We start from the raw sequence: 20313 nt of genomic DNA on the forward strand, positions 1-20313 counted from the left end.
ACGAGGTGTGTGTAAGGTGTGAGGTGTGCGGCGTGCGGCGAGTGAGTGTGTGAGAGCAAGTGCTGTTACAGGTAAGTAGTGTACTGTGACAAGCATTTAGGAGCGGGACCAGGACGGGCAAGCGTACGAGTAAGGTTCAAGGAATCCAGCGACGGGTCCCAGTTAGCGGATCCTTTTTTTGCGTGTGCGAGTGACTTTTTTATCTGATGAGATAACGAGGTTAGCGGATCTAGCCGTTTGTTCCTTTCTGGCTACTGCGCCGAAGTTCAGCGAGGCATGTTGCATCATCATTTGTGGGTTTCGGGCATGGGTATGTCGTTTTGCTTTCCTTATTCTTCCCTTGTCCTATAGTAATAATTTAATTGACTAATTCCTGCGTGCGCCGTACAGTAACAGGTAGGTATGTTAGGTGGGGGTGGGTATGAATCAATCACTCGTAGGTATGTATGGAGTATTTTCCAACAATATTGATTGCACAGTACTTCCCCTCTGCCCTCCTTTGAGGGTATACCTCCTGTGTACAAACTCATGATCAGTGCTTTTAAGGCGGCCCATGTGCCGGACCCCTCATTTTAGTGATGACTGGTAATGAGACAAGGTAGGGGGAGAAATGAAGATTTCAGTACTCCGTATACGAGCTATGATAGTTACTTATTGTTGTCATACAAGTCGTACACCGTAGGCCTGACGTCTGTTTTTTCACGCCCAGCCCCAGTCATGTCGGGCCGCTCTGCTCTACCCTCTGCTCTTCGGTGTGGTGGTGCGCTGCGCTGCGCTGCGCTCTGCAATGCATGCACATCATCAGATCAGATACATACTCGTACCAACCCACCGGCCCTAAGAAAGACTGATGGATGGGCGGCATGGCCTACAGGCTACTGGTAGACTGACAGGGCCACGCAGCAGCACGTTGCCATAGGGCCTTGCCCATTACCCTGTCCATCGCGTTTGTCGGAACCGATTCTCCACATATATCTACAATATGCGCTATCCTCTTAGGGGGAAACTGACCTCACACTGCGACCCTCGAATTCTTAGGTCCTAGCTAAATGCCATGTCTCGCTCTTTGGTGAGTTGTCGAGCAGCTCGAATCTCGGCCTGCTTCTCTTTGCTCCACGTCTTTGACTGGTGCTTCCGACTCTTTTCTCTCCTCTTCTCCCTTTTCTCCAGAGCTGCAACTTCTGGGTCCGTCCAACAGGGTATAGGATCATGTGAAATTTGCCGTAAAATTGCAAGAGTATCGCAATCCTCGGTCTGAAATCGCTGTTGGCGAGTAAATCCTTCAGAAGCTAGAAGAAGTAAAGCTCTTAGGGTAAAGTTTGCGTCATTTCCAGCGCAATGGAGTCGATTAAATGAACAACTCAGTTTAAGCAGTAAGTCACCCAAAGAACCACCCCAGATCTCAAAGACGTTATTAGCGACCTGAGAAGTGTCCAGGACGCTCGAAAGGAGTGCTGGAAACTGGAAATCTAGTGCCTGCAAAGCTTGGAGGTCGTTGATAATTCCGTAGCCTACAAAGACTATATTCCGAGCCGGGGGAATATAAGACTGAATGCGTTCTGCAACATCTGCTGTACTAATCGTGATTGTCTCTCCAAAAATGAACTTTTCGCTAGCCTTTCTAAGGTTGAACGGAGACCCTGTGGCTAGGTTATAAGTAGACACAAGCGTATTCGGAGCCTGGCGGTGTATTTCCTTCGTATCGAGGATGGCAAGACCAATCTGGCAATCGCGCTTTTCAGCAAATCCGCTCTTAATGGTGTTGATGTTCTCGAAGTCTATAGCGATAAGAACTACGTCCGATAAGTTGGGTGTCGGGGGAGTTTGGACTCCAAGACCAAAGATTTCGTGCAGAATATTTAGGCCGTTCTTCGCAATGCAAGGCACTGCAGGGTTCATCAGCTTGATGCCTTTCTTGGTCATCGGTTCTGGCGCGATAGGCGGGTCGACTTTGAGTAATGATGGCTCAATCAACATCGCTGATGGAATGTGTTCACGGGCGCAGAACAGTGGAAAGCCGACTGTCGTAGTCTGCTGCCTACTACAAGTACTAACTACACAGTAGGTACCTAGCTACAGTACTAGTTAGTGTGCCAGCCGAAGTCACTCCGTTTCAGGCCGTTTCCCCTTTGCTTTCTTTTCCTTTGTTCTCGTCGCGAAACTCTAATAAATTATCCGACCTTATCACAATATATTCTACATTATATGTGCAGTAAACAGCATGTAATATGAAGGATACATATAGATACACATACTCGTACATACGTCCATCGTCGTCGTCTTCGTTGTACACACACTTTTCTCTCCGTACGTCACACAGCCTGACCATCCCGACCACCCCACATCATCATACATCCACGTGCCCTTTGATGTCCACATGTCCGGGTTGGCTGTCCTGACCAGCGGTGAGGCCTTCTAACATCTTGATCGCCCCATCCGCATCGTCCTTGTTATACAGAAACAAACCCTGCAGCGCTGCTGTACTCAGCGAATTGCTCTGCCCTAATTCTTTCACTCTAGCCATGAAGCGCTTCTTTGCCTCACCGCTGCTATCCACTTCGGCGTAGAATCGATCCCATAGCAGATCGATCTGATATTCTGTCGCCTCGCCCAACCTGACTGTCATGTCGACCCGACCAGGCCGTATCAAAGCCTCGTCTAGCCTTTCGACATGGTTTGTCGTCAAGAAAATGATGCGCTCTTCGGCGCTCGCAACACCATCCAAGGCATTCAATAGTCCCGAAAATGTGACCGTAGCCCCGCTGTACCCATCTGATCCAGGTGCCTTGCGATTCATAAATGCGACGTCAATGTCTTCAAGCAAGACGATGGTTCGTCTCGGAACCTTCGTCAGCAAGTGGTTCAGACGGTCGTCGGTAAGTCCTCGCTCACTAACATTCAGAATCGCAATATCAAAATCAAGGTGCCCCGCCAATGCTTGAATAAAGGAACTTTTCCCTGTTCCAGGAGGGCCGTATAGTAGATAGCCTCTGCGATACGGGATACCTCTGTCCAGATACCACGTCCGCGCCTCTAAGAATGCTTGCACATCCTGCACAATCCGTTCCTTGACGCCGCGCTCGAGCACTACGGATTCGAGTGGACGTTTCCTTTTTGCCTCCCCAAATTGGTGCCACTGCGGGCCCATTGAAGTGTATATCACTGTCTTCCCTTCGTGCATTTGTTGGTACAACTGATGAGCCTCTGTGAAGATTTGCTCGAAGACTTCACGTTGAGAATACAGCGTGGTTAAAGATATCGTCTCGAATGGCTCCCCCTTTGCGATGTTGAGGGTCTTCTCTCGTTGCCGGTCGACCAGTATGAAGGATGTGCCGTATCGGAGTATCTGTCTTCCATGACCAGGAACGAATGAGAAATGTGCAGCGTGCGATGGCCCATCTTTCGGCAAAACGGTATGGACTTGTAGGTGGTGTAGGCGAGGATTAAATCGTTGAATGAGTGAGGACAGAACACCTCCGCTTGCTGTGTTCTTGGGGCTCTTCGAGAGTTGGGCGCCCGTGTGCTGTGCCCTGTGGAAAGCAGTCATCCAATTGAGAAGCATAGGGTAGGCATCGTCGTGATGAGTGACTTCGAGATCGACTAGCATGCGGCGGCGTATCAGCGAGGCGCCATGTTGAATTCCTTTCTGGCCTATGCGCGCTGCGGCGGCGAGGGCTGCGAGGCCGAAACCCTACGAAAATCAGTGAGCACGCCGCAAAGATGATCTCAACAAAGGGACCTTACGGCACTGAAGAAGGGGTTTCCTGTCAATTGGGAGACATAGGAGCTGAGGCCGTCGCCAGGCTCAACTTTCATCTGCTGTGCTAGCTGGTGACGGCCATGCTGCGACGCAAAGGGCTCGGTGGTGTCCATGAGCGAAAAGTTCCAGATGACGCGGGCGCGGCAGAGACCTGCAATTCCCCTCGGCTCCAGAAGGTGCCATGCCTAATTGGGGAGACCTGCCAAGTGCATTGCACTGCAACCTCCATCACAATTATTACCCTTACTTCTTCATTCTGCCACTGCCTGTGTCTGTGCCGCAAGATGTCCGCATATCCGTCTTCTATATTTGTTGTATCATCTCTAGGAAGGTGGGCGGTTATGTCTGTTGCATCTGATCATGATGAGACCTGTCATTTTCTGTTCACACTTGAGATGCTGTGTTACTGCTATAAATAGGTAGCATCGTCAATCAAGATGTGCTCCGTATTGCTCAAGCCTTTAATGGCCCTTCATAAAAGCAGGTAGTGTTTCACCATGACATTATCTTTACAAGTGCGGGGTCGGCCTTGCCGTCTGCAGAAGCAGACCTGGACATTGCTCAATCGTTAATACTATGGCTTGGTCATACGCTACTCAATGCAGCAAAAATGCTATCAGCAGATATATAGAAGGGAAGTTGCACGAAGCTTGGACCTGCATCAAAAAGCAACAAGCTTGGCCCTTGCCTATTCTCTTAAAAGTTTGACATCCTGTTTCCTTTTCATTATCGTTTCCACTGTTTGTGGCCCGAATTCTGCACAATCCCAAGCTGTCTATATCCACAATGGCGACCCCAATGATGGACAATTCCTACGTCGAAAGCCTACCGTATCAGTGCGTAATATCCCAAACTCCTACACCTCCGAAACGTATAGATACTGACCTGGAAGTCAGGGCCAATGATGTATGTTCAGGGGAGGTCAACTGTTGTTGACTTATGAGCATGGACTCTTAGCTCGACTGACAGTTACAGCACCCATCCAGCCGCCACGAATCCACCAGGTCTTCGAAGACAGTCACCATTCCTAGAGTAGAGTTTGAATTGATGGTACGTTTTAGTAACTTAGTAACCCCGCTCTAGTTATTGCTTCCTCTCACGGGTGCGGGAGCCCGCTTTGATTGTCTCAAATATGCTAACAAGGTGGCTTTGTTCAGATGCAAGCGGTACGAGACTTCAGTACGTGCTCTTTTCGGATTTAAAACCCGGCCATTCTGCAGCCATCATCCTAACAAGCTCAGATACGCTCAAATCTGTGCTCTTCCAGGGTGGCCTTAGCGTAGAAACACTTGAGACTCTCCTGAGAGGAGATGTTGGCTTGACCGAGAAGGAACACGCACGACGAACCTTTGGAAACGATAAATGGGAGAATAGCAACTGCAAACCTTCGGCCTGTTCGCAGCAGAGATGCCCTACTGGTCAAGCCTCTGTGTCGGACACTTCTACCCTTGATGAAGGCCAAGAGTCTCCTGGAGTATATCTCCACGATATGTATGGTCACACAGATGCATGTGGAGTGGCTGATTCCGTCAATGATACAATGAAGAGTGACGGACAGGGAGTTCGGAATCATTCAGTGCAGTCATTACTGGACATGGACCGTCGTACTATTCTGGTCAAAAATGTGTCTGATCGCACAACCTACAAGGACCTAGTTTCGGTCATTCGTGGAGGAAGGCTCCTTGACGTTCGACTACGTAATGACCGGACCGCAACTGTCTCCTTTGTCGAAGGTGCCCAGGAATTTCTAACGTACGCGAAGCGAAACGATGTTTATCTTCACACGAAGAGAGTAAGTTCATTACGGCGTTGTCTAAAACCGCTTCTGACATACAGTAGCTCGAGTTTTGTTGGAATCACCATCAGTTTAACCTTCCCCCCTATGTTGCATACAACATCGCCCGTGGTGCTACCCGAAATATCCTCGTTCGTGACGCAGCCCGGAGAAATCTCACTGCAGACCAAATACGTGATCACCTAGATCACATTCATGAACTGAAGGTAGTTGATATCACCTTCAAGGATGGGGACGTTCTGATTTCGACGAATTCTGTTCACAACGCCATCTCTGCGAGGGCCTGCCTGATGTCACGTACAGTATACAAAGGACTACGCTTGGAATGGCATGCCGATCAATGCGCCGCCTCTCTGCCACCAGCCAGATACATTACGCGCACCAAGCCCATTATGAGGCCACAGCCTGCTCAGACCTCCCCAATGACGAACCCGTACACGATGTTGTGTATGGATGATGCTGATTCAGTATCTGGTGGTGACGACAATGATTCTTCTTGCAGCAGTGGAAGCATACTCAACTATGATTAGACCGACGTTGTCATGGCGAATTAGTGGGTTCCGGAACGACTGCGTCGAAGGAGTAAAGCAGAGTATAACGATGATTGTTTTTGGTCCCATGTTATATTCTGTGCCAACACGATCAGGTGGAACTAATGCGCAGTCTCAACACAATCCATGTTTACTTTGTGTAGTTCAATACAGGCATAGGATATTCCTACATCTCTTCTCGTCACATCTGGTTAGTGACGGGGTGTCGGAGCACGATTTCATATGATTCTTTTGTTCCACAGTTGTAAGTACCTAGGTAGGTACGCCACAATTTTCCAACCACCACGGACTTGGTGTGCATGACGCCATTTCATTCGCGCAAAATCACTGCAGTGCTGATGTTCCTGCTCGCAATACCGGGTTATCAAACGAAAAAGGCGGGCTAAGGCGGGCTTAAGGCTGGCTCCTCTAAACTCCGGCATACCTACACGTCTACAAATGCTCTTCACATTTCCCCCCAAATTTTCTCAATCATCACATATAACAAATGAAGAACTGAAACTTCAAACCACTCCTCATTAAGAGCTCTATGAGCTACTGGCGGGACATGCCTTACACAATCGTCATCTTTCTATCTCGCAAGCCAGGCCTGAGCTTATCCACCTTCCAAAATGATTACGAAACAGTACACATCCCACTATTGAAGAAGGTAGTTGGCGATGAATTTCCACTATCACATACGCGGCACTACGTGGACAGGACGGACGCAAAAGCTCGACAAGACGACGACTACCTTTTCGTCTCGCAAGATAGCTTTGAATACGATGTAGTCACCGTCTACACTTTCGCAAATCGAGCGCACTGGATGAGGTTTCTGGAAAGATGCGAGAGTAATCTCAATATAGGAAGACTGAAAGAATCGGAGAATCGACTTATCAGGGAAGATGGAATTAGAATGATTCGAATGGGGGATACTCGAAGCACGGGAAAGAATGGGGGTGAAGTTGGGTGGCAGTTTGTTGGGGAGAGTCCACTGTCCACCTAAGGGCCTAACTAAGATGGAGAGGCAGAGAACAGAGAACAGCGAACAGGTATTTGGGGGACGGAGCATCGGACAACATTTCTATCTCACACTTACAGAACGGGTCTGTAAACGATCTTGCCCTCACGTTATGATTATCTGTCAAGGCCCGCTTGGAAAGGTGTGACCAATAGCGAGCATTGAAAGTATACTACGAATGTTGACTAGCTAGCGCTGAATTTAAACTCCATGTTAAAGCCGAGTACGAGTAGTTCTGCCCCCTCTCCTCCCCTGGAACTTGCTTCACACGGTGTCCATGGCATATCACGTTTGGCCGAACGCCCGTAGTAATTAGGATCAATTATGGCACCGATAGTAAAGGTCGCTGTTATTCAGCTCTACCCAAAGGTCCGCTACCATCCGCCTTGCTAGTTGACTCGTCCTGCCATCCCATTCACCTGCAGCCATATACCTCTCATGCACTAACATTGGGGCAGCCTCTGCAACTTGAGCATAACTTCAATAAAGCTGCAAACTACATTCGTTCTGCCGCCCAACAGGGTGCAGAACTCGCGGTGTTACCGGAATATCATCTTACCAACTGGCTACCGAAAGACCCAAACTTCATCGGCCTGTGCGAGCAATGGGAGACCTATCTCAAGAAATATCAAGAATTAGCCAAGGAATGCGAGATTTGCATCGTCCCAGGCACCATTGTTGAGACACATAGCGGTGCTGAGAAGGAAGAGGATCGGTTGCTCAACGTATCCTATTTCATTGATCACACTGGTGCGATTGTGGGAAAGTATGTCAAGAAGAATCTATGGGGACCCGAACGTGAGCATTTGACGGGCAGTGGAAGAGATGTCCACGAGGTTTTTGACACGCCAGTTGGGAAGGTAGGGTTACTGGTGTGTTGGGACCTTGCATTCCCTGAGGCTTTCCGTGAGTTGATCGCGCAGGAGGCGAAGCTAATCATCATTCCCACGTTTTGGACGTTGAGGGATTGCAACGAGGAAGGGTTGGCGCTGAACCCATCGGCCGAAGCCTTGTTCTTGGATAGTGCTTTGACGGCAAGGGCCTTCGAGAACACCTGCGGTATGCTTTCCAAAGTTTATGTGTGCTGGGGCGAGCTTTCGACATTTGACTGACTTTCTACTTCAGCCATCGTCTTTGCAAATGCTGGTGGGCCACCAGGTCGCGGCTATGCCGGTCTATCCCAGGTCGTAGTTCCATTCGCTGGACCGTTAACGAGGCTCGGAAGTTGTGCAGAAGGTATGAGCGTTGTGGACATCGACATGCAGATTTTAGAGGATGCGGAGAAGAACTATCAGGTCAGGGCAGATTTGGCTCGGGATGATTGGCATTATGATTATAGGCATTCAAAGAAGGATCAGGCCGCGAACAAGGGAAAGCTGTGAAGTGCATTTGTTACATCTAGTGCTTGACAATGGACTCCTCACAGTCCTTTGAGACTCGTTCTCTGCCTGTTGCTGCTCTAATACCTATACGTCGCGTACAATTACAATTTACCTCAAAAGCCTCAAGTTAATATCATGGCGATACATAATTCAGGAGAGATTTCCCGAAGGTTTCCAACGTTGAAGCATATTGCGATTTGGAATGAAGCAAAGACGTGGCGGCGGACACCTTTGGTGGACATAGTCTTGGCATTTATAGTCCCAAAAGTTAAGCGAGCGTAAATCGCGAATTTCTACGATATGTGCGCGGGGCACCTTGAACCACGACCGCCAGGACGACAACTCTCACACCTATTCGATCCCGCGGCCCGCCGCTCCTTTAAACAATCGATCGAACGAAAATGTCTCTCCGGGGTGCTTACCAGGGTGAGGCCGCCGTGCGTCCTGGAGTTGACTCCGATGCGGAGGAGGAGACGATGGCGAACGATTACCGCGAGCAAGTCAACTACGATGGCATGGAGGATTTGGACAGGATACCATCCATCGCGGGCAGCCAGGACATCCAGTTGCAACTTCAGGCTGCAGCGACCCCGCTCGAGTTCCAAGCCACGTTGGAGACGAAATTCGCAAGCTACGACAACTACTGCAACCTTTTCCACTACATCTTGAACTCCGAGGGACCTGTAGATTTGGAGGCACCAAACGTAAGATTCCTATCACTGATTAGATGCTGCTTTGAAGGCGGACAAGAAGACGATTTTCCATCTTCCAAGTGGTAGGAAGAGATCGGTGGAATATATACTCTGCTACCTTCAGAATCCGTTCTTCAAAGCTTACATCTAGGAATATCATTGGTTCAGTACTAACGTAGCATAGTCATCTTGGGCATGGGATGTCATCGACGAGTTCATCTACCAATTCAACAGCTTCTGCAGTTACCGCCAGAAAGTCGCTACTAAGGGCGAGAATGGGGAGGAGATCCAACTTTTGCGGGAAAACCCAAACACATGGGGCTGCTACAGTGTGCTCAACGTTCTCTACTCTCTTATCCAGAGGTCACAAATCAGTGAGCAACTGGCAGCTATGAAGCGTGGAGAGGATCCCAGCGCGTACGCTGGCGAGTACGGTCAGAGGCCGTTGTATAAGATGCTTGGCTATTTCTCCATCGTTGGTCTCCTGCGAGTGCACTGCTTGCTTGGAGATTTCAGCCTCGCTCTCAAGACTTTGGACGATATCGAGCTCAACAAGAAGTCCATGTTCGCACGCGTGATGGCCGCTCACTTCACCACCTACTACTATGTCGGTTTCTCCTACATGATGATGCGCCGATATGCAGATGCTATCCGCATGTTCAGCCACATCCTTGTCTACGTTTCAAGGACCAAGAACTTCCAGAAGAACGCTCAGTACGATTCTATCACAAAGAAGAACGATCAGATGTACGCACTCATCGCCATCTGCGTTGCTTTCCAGCCCACCAGACTGGATGACACAATCCACACCGCTCTGCGCGAGAAATACGGCGAGCAATTCAACCGCCTCCAGCGTGGTGGACCAGAGTCTCTTCCTCTTTTCGAAGAGCTTTTCCGCTCTGCCTGCCCCAAGTTCATCAACCCCACCCCTCCCGACTTCGACAATCCAGAGATCAACATCGACCCTGTCGAGCACCACCTGCGTATCTTCATGGACGAGGTCAAGAACAATCTTATGTCGCCTACTGTTAAGAGCTACCTCAAGCTTTACACCACCATGGATCTCAAGAAACTCGCCGGTTTCCTCGAGGTCGAGCCAGAGAAACTGAGGTGCTGGCTCCTAGTTAACAAGCAGAGGAACAGGCAGACAAGGTGGAGCGAGGGTGGACTTTTGGAGGGTGAAGTCATCCACAGCAGCGATCTTGATTACGCTATGGAAGGCGTAAGTATATTTCGTCCTTGAAGTTTTGACTAAAGCTAACAAGTCGCAGGATCTCATCCACGTCTCTGAGGCCAAGGTAGGCAGGAGGCTCGTAGACTGGTATCTCCGAAACCTCGCCAGGACGTACTAGATAAGTCGATGACATAAATGTTTGGTGCCGATTACCAATCTGAAACTGGGGAGCACACCGAGGGAAAACCAATACGGCTCGGAGTTTGGGAAAGGATCATAAGGATGTGATGAAATGCATAATCCCAACGGCTTGGGCAAAATGAAGCCGCAGCAAGAGCGGTGGGATTCTGGCTAGGGTGCTCACATCGATTGGGCGAGTAGAACTGTTCAGCATCATGATAAAAAGTCGAATCATAATGAATGGAACAACGATAAGGCGGGTAGAAGCAAGTCACAAGGCTATGACAAGCATGTCGCTGCTTTGCTTGTTAAATAAAAGCCACGAGAGTAACAAATGGAATGATAAATTATCTATATTATGTAGTTGCATCGAACAAACCAGCATACGGACGACGTGAAATATCAAGGTCAGGAAATAAGCACTTCATCTATAGGTTGACCCTGGCAGAATTCGGGGACCTTGGGCGGGACAAGCCCCCGCTCTTTAACGACAACACAACAACACCAGTCACAAATAAGATCACCACAAGCACAGGCTGGACAAGTCGCTCTGAGCCGAGTGAGCAGTCATAACAATACAGAACTATGGCAGTAGAGTAGCCGCACACCTACCCTTTTCAACACCTGTTGTGGTTGCTGCTTCTGCCCTCCGTATCGCATCGCATCGCATCGCATTGCCTCTCCACATTCCGCACTCCGCGCTTCTTTGTCAGGCTTCGCTGCCCTTACGCACCCGCGCAAGTGCATTGCTCTCATCGCATACGTAGACAAATCTTTTTCGAAATGGCTCCGGATCTGAATTCTGTCCCTGCGTCGCCCCGCAATGGAGCTACGTTACAGGCAGCACCAAGTGGAAGTGGAGCCCCAACTACGCAAGCTGCAGCTCCGCATTCTCGACAATCCTCAACACCAGCATCACGACGAGCCTCGCAAATATACCCCATGAGTCCTCCACCGCTTCCTCTTGCTTCTCCGGGGGGTACTATTCCATCTTCTCAACAGATGCCTCAACATAACAGTGCGTTTCCTCCTCTTAGTCCTGGGTCATCGGCACATGTGCCGAATGTCGATGCTACTGGAGTGCCTATGAGGCATCCAAGGCCACTTACGGCTGCCGAACTACATCTAGAGCTTGAAAAAGAGCAAGAGGCTGTGGTATGTTATATTTCTTTCGGGTCGGCATTCTTGGAAGAGCGGAAAGACTGACATCATAGTTGCATAGGTAAACCGTGAGTAACCCCAGAGCAGACCTTACACATAATCGGAATCGGTGATTAGAAGATACAATCTGACGAAGTCTTCTATCCTTAATCACTTTTTGCTGATTACATCGTTTGTCTTAAGGCTTGACCCGTGAGCTCTCTGCTCTTCGCGCCCATTCAGCATCTGTAGCCTCGACTGCTTCTAGCGCTACATCTGGTGTCCTTCTCGATGTCAACGACCCGTCGATAACCCATACGGGCCCTATGGCTGGCGCAACGCATCCCACAGCTTCTCGCCGACACCGCAGTTCGTCCAGTGTCTCACGAGCCAGCATAAACGCGGCGTACGGTGGGCCTACGTCGTTTGCAACCGGCACCACGAATCTTCCTCATCGTTACTCCATGTCCTCCCAACCCGCAACAAGTGACCCGTCGACAAGTGCAAATCCGCAAGTAGCACGGAGTGCAAGCGTTGTCAGTACGCCAAGATACGAGGAGGTCGCACATTATAGACAAGAGCTCGAAGAAGCTAAGCGGGAGAATGATGCGTTGAAGCGGAGGATCAGAGAGCTAGAGAGGTTGATCAGATCTCCAGATGATGCCAACACCCCGACCCAGCGGGGAAGGCTTGGTGCTCCAACTAGTGAGAGCGACATCCTGAATGGAGAAACAACGGGAAACGATACAGCCTGATCGAGGTTTCGCCGTGAAGGCGGGGCATGATGAATGCGTACTACAGCTAAGGACGGCCAAGCATGCCAGCACTTCGTGCTTTGAGTAATCTTTTTGGGATCGGCGTTGTTTGAGGGACTACACAAGGCAATAGATCGTGCAATTCTGTCCTTTCTGTTTATAGTTTCTTATTTCTAGAGCAATTGCCAGCGATAAGACCAGCATATAATGTGCATGAATTGGGCGAGACCCTCATATTTGGATGAAAGTTACATCTTGGATCTATTGCTTAATTTCTAGCAATTATTGAAAATCGATATCTTCATCCATGGTCCACTGTTGACGGTTCTTACCTGCATTTCAGCTTACGAGCCCGCTAACCTCTTGTCTCACTACCATAGGTTATCCTGAATTGACTAGTATGGAATGCCCGACATAATGGTACGAGTAACTGTTTCGCAATGGATCTATCTAGAAATGCTTTTGGCTCGCTGCGGTTGCTTTTGCGGGCTTGGGAGTTGAGTTTATCTTGAATCGACGTCATGGACGTGTACTAGAAAAAAGCAAGCAAGGGGACCCTTCGAAATCGTGCTCGCTGATGCCATGAGAGTCTCCGCACAAGATCTATATAATAATCATCAATAACGTAAAGTAGTTGCTAGTTTCCTGCTTCATAATACTACCCTAATGTCTGGCTAGTCCTACTAAACTTCATTGAACACCTACTGACTCGTGACTCTCTATCAAGCCATAATCATTCAAGAACCCTCTTTCACGAAAGCTTTTCAAAGTCACGACACAAAAAATCGAGCCATAAAGATATTGATTAAGAAATCTAACATGGGAAATACGGTTTCACATCGATTAACATTACATCCTTCGTCCTCCTCAATCGTTCGAAGATTAAACTCGAACACTAGCGACCATGCACCCTCCAATCACGGTAAGCGCTCCCCGAACTAGATCCCCCTCTTGGCCAATTCATTATTTAACACTGCTTCTTATAGTAGACTCTCCTAAATCTTCGATATCAATGCCTTCGGAGCAAATAATAACAGCAACGGAAAGAGGCATGATAGGCGAGAACCTGCTCTGGAGCAATGGAACCATTGAAGACCGACGGAGCACAACAAGTAGCAGTGATGGCGGACACGCTCTGGAGCGACCGACCAGGAAGATGCCTTGGGATGGGTATGATGAGGATGGGGAAAGGCATGTCCGGTGGAAAGGATTAGATGCGTAATCATCTTGGTTGAAAAGTTTGCACTGGAAGGTCTGGCTACACTTCCCACGCTTCGTTATTTAACTAAAATTCGGATTGCGTTGTTCTAAATTTTGGCTACACATTTGGGGCTGAAGCAGAGTTGAAAGCCTTGATCGATGCTTTGTATGATCATCAATAAAGACTCAAGATACAATTCCACGTTCAAGAAGCTTGACCGTCGCAAGCAACAATCTTCACATATCCAACTACGAGTGTCCGTTGCGTCCAAGTTATTGGTGCAATGGCTGAAGGGTATATTACAAAAAGCCCAGACATGGACGTCTTATCACGCTGCCCTCCTAAGCTTCTTGTTTTCTCGCAGCCTCTTCGTCTTCAATGTCTCTCGTCTCCGCTTCTTCCATGCCCGGTTGTTCTCGCCTCGATTCTCCCAGAACCATTTCGCAAACTCGCTCTCTTCTTTCTCTTCATCTTCCTCCTCGTTCAAGCCTGCCTTTCCTTTCTGGGACCGGGTTGGTGTTGCTTGTCTATCATTATCACTCTCATCGCCAGACTCGCCGCCGACGTCGAGCTCGTTGGCTTCATCTTCATCTTCTTCTGCTAGACCAGGTAGATGTGCGACAGAGGAATTAGCCTTGGTGTTACTGTTCAACTGCTTGCCAGCTTCGATATCGTCGTCATCTTCCTCGTCATCCACTTCTTGGCTGGATTTGCGCCAAGAGAAAGAAAATCGACGTCCAACAGTTGCTGTGTCGGGCGTTGGAGCAGCACTTCGCAGACCTCTCCACTCTAAGTCTCTCTCCGTGAATGGAGTGACGGGAGGATTGCCGGATGCATCGGCGTCAACTTCCATGGAGTCGTCATTTCCAAAGAAGCTGAACGAAGTATTTATGGGAGCCAGACCTTTTGCCGGAGTGTTGGGAAGCTCGATGGAGGTTGGTTTGGGCTTCTTGAACAAAGCCTCAAGCGGATGAACCTCCGGTTTCCGCCCAGAAGGGGATGATGGAGTCACGGCGATTTCAGGAGTGCTTTCAGCGGCGGGAGGCGATGATGCAGCAGGCTCGTTGACTGCCTCTGCCTCATCTTCCGATTCAGAATCTTCACTCTCAGAGGAGGAAGAGACCACGGAAGATTCTTCCAACTCAGACGATGAAGGCGATGGGGTTGCTTTCCTCTTCACCCTCTTCTCTCTCGCTGGTCTGGGTTTGCTACTGCTCTTCGCCTCGGATCCAGGGTCTGCTGTGTCTTTCTTCTCCATAGGCTCAACATCTACTAGTTCTAGGATCCGCCGGAATCTAGCCTTTCCAGTTTCGGCCTCAACGACGTTACCATCCTCATCAACCCACCCTTTACCATTAATGTATTCGACCGCTGGCTTAGCCTCCGTAACGACTTGAGTACTTTTGAGGAAGCTAGGCTGCTTTGAGTTGTTCGTAAACTCATGTACGATTGTCTCTTGCTGAGATTTTGATTTCTTCGACTTTTTGTCCTTCTTCGACTTCGACTTGTCCTTGCTGGCCATCTCAGTGGCAATAACGGGTGGCAATACGGTCTTGAACAGCATTTCCGGCTCTTTCGTGTACTTGGACTCTTTCTGTTTTGATTTTTGGTCCTTCTTATCCTTCTTGTCTTTATCTTTGTCCTTCCTTTCTTTTCGATTTTTCGCAGGTGGCTCTGTCCAGCCCCTCTTGATTTTCCTATCGCCTGGCAATTCTGCACCTTCAATCACGCCCTGTTCCTTCCTCTTTCTCTCCTTTTTCGCGCGTTTCACGGCTTTTTCGTCGTCCTGGGCATCGTCATTGGCCTTTCGCTTCTCAGGCTTTGCCTCTTCGATCTTGACTTTAGAACCTTTCAAAGTAGAGCCATTGAGTTTCTTCTTGAGTTTGGCGGCTTCCATGGCAGGCAGCTCCACGTAGCCAAAGCCCTTATCGGGAAAGGTCTCGACGGTGTGATACGAGATATTTTGTGCGAGTGGTAAGACGGATGGAGCGAGGTAAACCTTCAATAGCGCAGGCGTAAACGGCGTAACGTGTAATCGGACGAGGGCGTTTTCGTCTACTTGTGAATCTCCGCCAATTTCTTTGGCAGAATTACGCGTTGCGACAGCTCCAGCCTTCTTGCGATCGCTCGCGATTGTAGCGGGCATTGAGTTGTGAGTGACGATGGTTGTCACACGAGGTGGATCTAGTCCGGTTCCACAATAGACGCAGACTACTCACGAAGAAAAAAATGGCATATTCATGAAAGTATAGTACTACTCCAGCACCAAAGGCCCGGCATGGATGGATGATGATCTGGAAGAGTGTTGTTGAAGTGTTACGAGTAGAGGGGAAGAATCGAATACCTAGCTAAGGCCCGGTCCCGGTGGCCCGGGCGCTGGTCAGCGGCGAGGGAGCTTTGATTCCGCAAAGGTAATCCTCCTCAATGTTGCCTGTCTCTAAACTGTGACCGCGCAAGTCAACAATCATGCAGAGACGCAATCACTGGTATCTTATATTGCTGGTTCTGTTCTTCACATTCGAATTCGCCTTAGCTTCAAGTAAGTCTGGCCTTCCTCTCAAATGGCCTCCGAACTGACGACGACAAAGCACCTACATCGTTCTGCAAATGCACATGCTTCGGAAATAGCACTATCGTTGCGCTCGATTCTCCCGTGAACTCCCAAAAGCCTTCTACAAATTCCATAAAAGATCGCGCAGCCAAAAAGACGTGCAATGACTGCAACCGACAGTTCTGTTTAAGCTACAGCTTCTGTAAAGGCGAGAAGGAGGACAATGTGCTCACAGCTTGTTTCCGTGAGTAGCTTAATTGAGAATATTACCCGTCTTCCTAACGACGTATAGAACGGGATTCCGCAAAGGATCGCACAGTAGTGTTCATATTTATAATTGCAACCGTCGGGTTATTGAGTTACGCAGCTGTAAGACCGTGGATAGATCAGTGGACGACTGTAAGTAGATCTCCCAAGTACGAACTGGTAGCATTACTTAACACATTCTCAGAGGACACGAGAACGAACGTCATATATTCCGGTGTCTGGTCAATCAGGTCAGTGAAAGAGATGTGGCGACCGTCGGCGTTCAGCATACGATACGGGGCGTTTCTACTACAAGAACGTGAACATAAATTCATGGATGAAATTTTACAGATACCCAAGCTAAGCTCATCTACATGCAATATATGCCTCCGTGACGCCATAATGCAATACAGATAGTAGAACAATAGCGTACAGACTGTACAAGCTAGGAGATCAATTATGATACACGGAAGATAACCACCTCCGGCCCTCAACGACGCGACACCGCCAGTCCCACTAGATCATTGATCCGACTTTTTGGAGCCACCGCTCGCCCATCCGAACCAACCCTTACTGGTTTCCTCTGCGGACTTAGCCGCATTTGCTGCAACCTGATCTAGTGGTCCACCATCTGGCACGACTGCAGTACTTGACTCCGAAATATTCGACCTGGCCTCCTGCACAGCTTGGGTGATGCCCAGATTTGCCTGCTCGTTCTTGACATCTTGGACGGCCAGCATCCTTTGTTCCTTCAGTGCCTTGTCTTCTTTCCAGTCACCATGCAACCACCACAACATCCTTGATCCAACGTTCCTCTCCTTCTTCTTTTGTGCCATTGCCTCCTCCTCCTCTCGAATTCCTTCAACCAATGCGGTCTGGGCAGGCGACGCATAGCCCGAGGCGACAGCGGCTCGAGCCGAAGCGAGAATCTTCGCTTGTTCCTCTTCTTGTTGCTGGAAATAGATTGCACGCTTTCGACGATTGTAGACAACCATGTCTCCTATTGAGAAGACGGCGAGAACACCAATGCAGCCTATATAACATTAGTGGTTGGTTCGGCTATGTTACATCGATCGGAACGGGCAGCGAATGGAGCCACAAATGGTGCTTGTCTTACCTGTCGCAAAAACAATTCCATACACCGCAGCTCTGTGTGCGAAATCTGCACCCATTCTCCCATAGAAGTACATGACATCCCATTTGGTGACCTGTGCCATTTTCGCTCTGTTGGCAGCCTCCCTCAATCTCTTCACTTTTTGCTGTGGCGTTTCATTTCTGGGCGCTGGCTCCGCGAATTGAAGCGTTGTCGTTCGGCCGCCTGGCTTGGTATGTGCCCATACTCCAGTCGCCGTAAATCGTGTCGAGTCCTTTGTAGACTTGACCATTGTGCAATTGAGGGACAGTGGAAGTCACAAAAGAAAAAGGACTGGCAGTTGCGGAGGGTGCGGGCTGTCGAATGATGTTTCTGTAAAAGTTGTAGATGCGGAGAATGCCGTACATTTTGGGTCCGAGCGTCTTCAAGGCCAGTCCAAATCGGGTTTCTTAGTTCTACACCTGCAACTACATGTCAACACATTCGGGCCTGGGGTCTTGTGATGGGGAAAGAGGCTGCGCCCAGATTACAATATAACAGTCCAGTGGAATTTGTCTGAGGCCATCGACATCGCAGTGACCAGGTCATAATTCGCTGTGTCCATCTACTACCCACTGTCTCCGATAGCAAGCTAGCTTAGGCCAAGTAGTTCATTTATACTGGTCTGTATATATATTCGAGATCGACCTCGAGCATGGCTCAGGACAATAATGGTTCCCAGCTGGATTTGGAAGAGATATTGAAGACATTGAGAAGCCTGCCACCATTGCCACAACTCCCTACCCTGCCGGCACCAGATCCACAGCAGCAAGAGCAACAGCAACAGTACATACCCCAGAATTATGATAGCTCCCAGTCATATCCGCAAGCACATTATGGTACCACGAATGATCACCAGCAACAACATGTAAATTCTTCTACATCAGCCAGTACTTCATTCGGGCGCAATGCATCATTAGATCCCCGACTCCAAGGCCGGGCCACGCCCCCTCAACAACGTCAAGTTCCTCCAGCCCAACGAACATCGACACCCATCATTGATGTCTCGAAAAGCTCTACTATCACGGAATGGAAGTTCGGTTTACGCTTTGTAAGCAAGATTGCTGCTCAAAACCCTGCATTTGGGACAGCTGTGCAAAAGGTTCCAGACTCGATGTTTTGACCTAGAATGATGCTAAGCTCTAACAGTTAATCAAAGACCAAGAGCGTAACATACGAGATTGGTGAGCTGCCACATTTTCAAATTATTTGGGCCCATAATTAATCGGTGTCATTGTAGGAACAATGGTCGTGAACGCATCGTTGAAGAACAGATAGCTAAAAGAGACAATGAACTGACTCAACGAGCTGCTATGTATGTAACGCAACATCCACTTCTATTATAGGGCTGACTATTGTAGATCCTTTCTTGCAAGCGCTCCACTTCTTCGAGTAAGTCAGTGTGACTGTTTTCGCCATACTACACTGACGATGAGACCAAGACTCCCCAACGTGACAAAGAAGAGCTTGATCAATTCTATAACAAGGTCTATCGAGCATGCAAGCAGATGACCGATGCCCAATCTGAGGAACTTGGACGCTTGGGCGTCCCATTCTTCGGGATGAGGCCTGACCTTGTCATCCCGGACGAAGATGGACCTGCTGAAGGTGGTACGCTTGCAAGCGATGGTGCAAGTGAGAAGATAACTAGAACACAATTGCTTGCTTTGAAACGCAAGATGCTTAACCATCTTATCGAATTGTATGGTGATTAAGGTCGTCAGTGTTGGGACGTTTGGAGGTTTGATACTCTGGACCTGCGAGGAGAGGGCATGAAAAATTGGCGTTATCTGTATGATACTCCGAGGGGCATGCACCCCAAGGAGATTGTATGTTTATGATTCATTGGTAGAATTCATCTCGTGTCCATAGACAAACTACTTGCTGGAGTTCACTGTACTATAGGAATCCAAAATATTCATTCTAAGTATCGATGTTTCTACATCTACTTCTTCAAGGTCAATCCGAAAGGTTGACTAGTCGAGTATCATCAAAATTTCTGCCGGGCGTGGGCAAATTTCACTTAGCAAACGCAGTGCAGAATACATGTTCCATCCCACTCTTCAAGGTCATATAGTTCTCTGATCGTTGAATCTGGGCATTCATAAAGGCGCTCAGGAAGGCTCTGTTTCCCAATCTCACCACTCTCACTTAGACGCGTAAAACTATTACCCAAGCTCTCATTGGATACTTGTTGTTGACGTGACGCTCGACCTCACTGTCGCCAAGACCTTCCTAGCCTCGCAGTATAAACAGTGTGCCCCCAACCAACTTCACCTTGTTACCCACTACACTCTTTACCCACACTCCTTCTACTGTCTGCAAACCTTTCAAACCTCACAGACGCCTTCTTTCTCAACCAATATCCCACATTCGTTCAACTGTTTCTCCCAACCTTCAAGATGAAGTTCGGGAAGATGGAAGTTATCGCCTGTGTCTTTGGCTTCAGCGTCGTTGCTCAGTGCCACTCCGGATACCCGTCTGCTGCGGGTGGAAACAACCAGGTGCTGGAGCTTCGTGATGAAGCCTCTGCCTTGGACGTCCCTCCTCATGATAGTAAGTATACCCACATTACACTCCTGCCATCCAACCCTTGCCTGCCAATGCCCCCTTCACACATGCCCAAAACAAGATTCGCTCTCAGACGTGAGACTCAATTGGAACAGCAGCGAGCACGGTGTATTCTGTCACGGTGATGCCCACCAGCGAGGAGACTATTTCAGTCCGCGAGTGCACTACCCTCCTCACCTTGGG

The 20313-nt window shown here is 48.9% G+C and overlaps 13 protein-coding genes across 13 annotated transcripts in view; 9 read left to right on the forward strand and 4 right to left on the reverse strand.

Moving 5' to 3' along the window:
* Nucleotides 1-604: 604 nt before the first annotated feature.
* Nucleotides 605-2027, reverse strand: BU24DRAFT_492267 (uncharacterized protein). The gene has a single exon (XM_033533884.1). It carries the CDS (start codon nt 1975-1977, stop codon nt 1042-1044), a length of 936 nt encoding a protein of 311 aa, XP_033384448.1. The 5' UTR covers nt 1978-2027; the 3' UTR covers nt 605-1041.
* A 125-nt stretch (nt 2028-2152) lies between these two features.
* Nucleotides 2153-3873, reverse strand: BU24DRAFT_441458 (uncharacterized protein; the record flags this gene model as incomplete). Its single annotated transcript, XM_033530445.1, has 2 exons — nt 2153-3691; nt 3745-3873. The coding sequence occupies 2 exons, from the start codon at nt 3871-3873 to the stop codon at nt 2348-2350; spliced, it is 1473 nt and encodes a 490-aa protein (XP_033384449.1). The 3' UTR covers nt 2153-2347.
* Nucleotides 3874-4239: 366 nt separating this feature from the next.
* On the forward strand, nt 4240-4726 carry BU24DRAFT_194073 (uncharacterized protein). The gene has a single exon (XM_033521735.1). It carries the CDS (start codon nt 4360-4362, stop codon nt 4642-4644), a length of 285 nt encoding a protein of 94 aa, XP_033384450.1. The 5' UTR covers nt 4240-4359; the 3' UTR covers nt 4645-4726.
* On the forward strand, nt 4434-6362 carry BU24DRAFT_194059 (uncharacterized protein). Its single transcript, XM_033521734.1, has 5 exons — nt 4434-4596; nt 4657-4810; nt 4918-4939; nt 5002-5552; nt 5600-6362. Exons 2-5 carry the CDS (start codon nt 4808-4810, stop codon nt 6083-6085), a joined length of 1062 nt encoding a protein of 353 aa, XP_033384451.1. The 5' UTR covers nt 4434-4596; nt 4657-4807; the 3' UTR covers nt 6086-6362.
* A 184-nt stretch (nt 6363-6546) lies between these two features.
* On the forward strand, nt 6547-7325 carry BU24DRAFT_422450 (uncharacterized protein). Its single transcript, XM_033527982.1, has one exon. It carries the CDS (start codon nt 6636-6638, stop codon nt 7089-7091), a length of 456 nt encoding a protein of 151 aa, XP_033384452.1. The 5' UTR covers nt 6547-6635; the 3' UTR covers nt 7092-7325.
* Nucleotides 7326-7347: 22 nt separating this feature from the next.
* BU24DRAFT_422452 (carbon-nitrogen hydrolase) lies at nt 7348-8638 on the forward strand. Its single transcript, XM_033527983.1, has 3 exons — nt 7348-7475; nt 7565-8165; nt 8232-8638. The coding sequence occupies exons 1-3, from the start codon at nt 7431-7433 to the stop codon at nt 8486-8488; spliced, it is 903 nt and encodes a 300-aa protein (XP_033384453.1). The 5' UTR covers nt 7348-7430; the 3' UTR covers nt 8489-8638.
* A 365-nt stretch (nt 8639-9003) lies between these two features.
* BU24DRAFT_346239 (uncharacterized protein) lies at nt 9004-10532 on the forward strand (the record flags this gene model as incomplete). Its single annotated transcript, XM_033523478.1, has 3 exons — nt 9004-9192; nt 9365-10402; nt 10452-10532. The coding sequence occupies 3 exons, from the start codon at nt 9004-9006 to the stop codon at nt 10530-10532; spliced, it is 1308 nt and encodes a 435-aa protein (XP_033384454.1).
* A 785-nt stretch (nt 10533-11317) lies between these two features.
* BU24DRAFT_492272 (uncharacterized protein) lies at nt 11318-12429 on the forward strand (the record flags this gene model as incomplete). The annotated part of the gene is made up of 3 exons (XM_033533885.1): nt 11318-11689; nt 11757-11763; nt 11879-12429. 3 exons carry the CDS (start codon nt 11318-11320, stop codon nt 12427-12429), a joined length of 930 nt encoding a protein of 309 aa, XP_033384455.1.
* Nucleotides 12430-13721: 1292 nt separating this feature from the next.
* BU24DRAFT_422454 (uncharacterized protein) lies at nt 13722-15944 on the reverse strand. The gene has a single exon (XM_033527984.1). The coding sequence runs from the start codon at nt 15774-15776 to the stop codon at nt 13959-13961; it is 1818 nt and encodes a 605-aa protein (XP_033384456.1). The 5' UTR covers nt 15777-15944; the 3' UTR covers nt 13722-13958.
* A 108-nt stretch (nt 15945-16052) lies between these two features.
* BU24DRAFT_422455 (uncharacterized protein) lies at nt 16053-16792 on the forward strand. The gene is made up of 4 exons (XM_033527985.1): nt 16053-16169; nt 16219-16425; nt 16474-16580; nt 16633-16792. The coding sequence occupies exons 1-4, from the start codon at nt 16097-16099 to the stop codon at nt 16684-16686; spliced, it is 441 nt and encodes a 146-aa protein (XP_033384457.1). The 5' UTR covers nt 16053-16096; the 3' UTR covers nt 16687-16792.
* On the reverse strand, nt 16750-17877 carry BU24DRAFT_422456 (uncharacterized protein). The gene is made up of 2 exons (XM_033527986.1): nt 17545-17877; nt 16750-17460 (listed from the first exon to the last, which is right to left on the reverse strand). Exons 1-2 carry the CDS (start codon nt 17810-17812, stop codon nt 16949-16951), a joined length of 780 nt encoding a protein of 259 aa, XP_033384458.1. The 5' UTR covers nt 17813-17877; the 3' UTR covers nt 16750-16948.
* Nucleotides 17878-17987: 110 nt separating this feature from the next.
* On the forward strand, nt 17988-19471 carry BU24DRAFT_422458 (uncharacterized protein). The gene is made up of 5 exons (XM_033527987.1): nt 17988-18661; nt 18709-18743; nt 18800-18874; nt 18921-18951; nt 19002-19471. The coding sequence occupies exons 1-5, from the start codon at nt 18215-18217 to the stop codon at nt 19272-19274; spliced, it is 861 nt and encodes a 286-aa protein (XP_033384459.1). The 5' UTR covers nt 17988-18214; the 3' UTR covers nt 19275-19471.
* Nucleotides 19472-19620: 149 nt separating this feature from the next.
* The window catches only part of BU24DRAFT_194158 (uncharacterized protein), a 1687-nt gene continuing 994 nt past the window's right edge, over nt 19621-20313 (forward strand). Inside the window, exons 1-2 of the mRNA XM_033521737.1 lie at nt 19621-20115; nt 20229-20313. Of these exons, the coding sequence (XP_033384460.1) occupies nt 19962-20115; nt 20229-20313 (239 nt within the window). The 5' untranslated portion in view covers nt 19621-19961. The remainder of the gene's footprint in view (nt 20116-20228) is intronic.

Source organism: Aaosphaeria arxii (assembly GCF_010015735.1).
Source record: "Aaosphaeria arxii CBS 175.79 unplaced genomic scaffold BU24scaffold_4, whole genome shotgun sequence".
Lineage (NCBI taxonomy): Eukaryota > Fungi > Ascomycota > Dothideomycetes > Pleosporales > Aaosphaeria > Aaosphaeria arxii.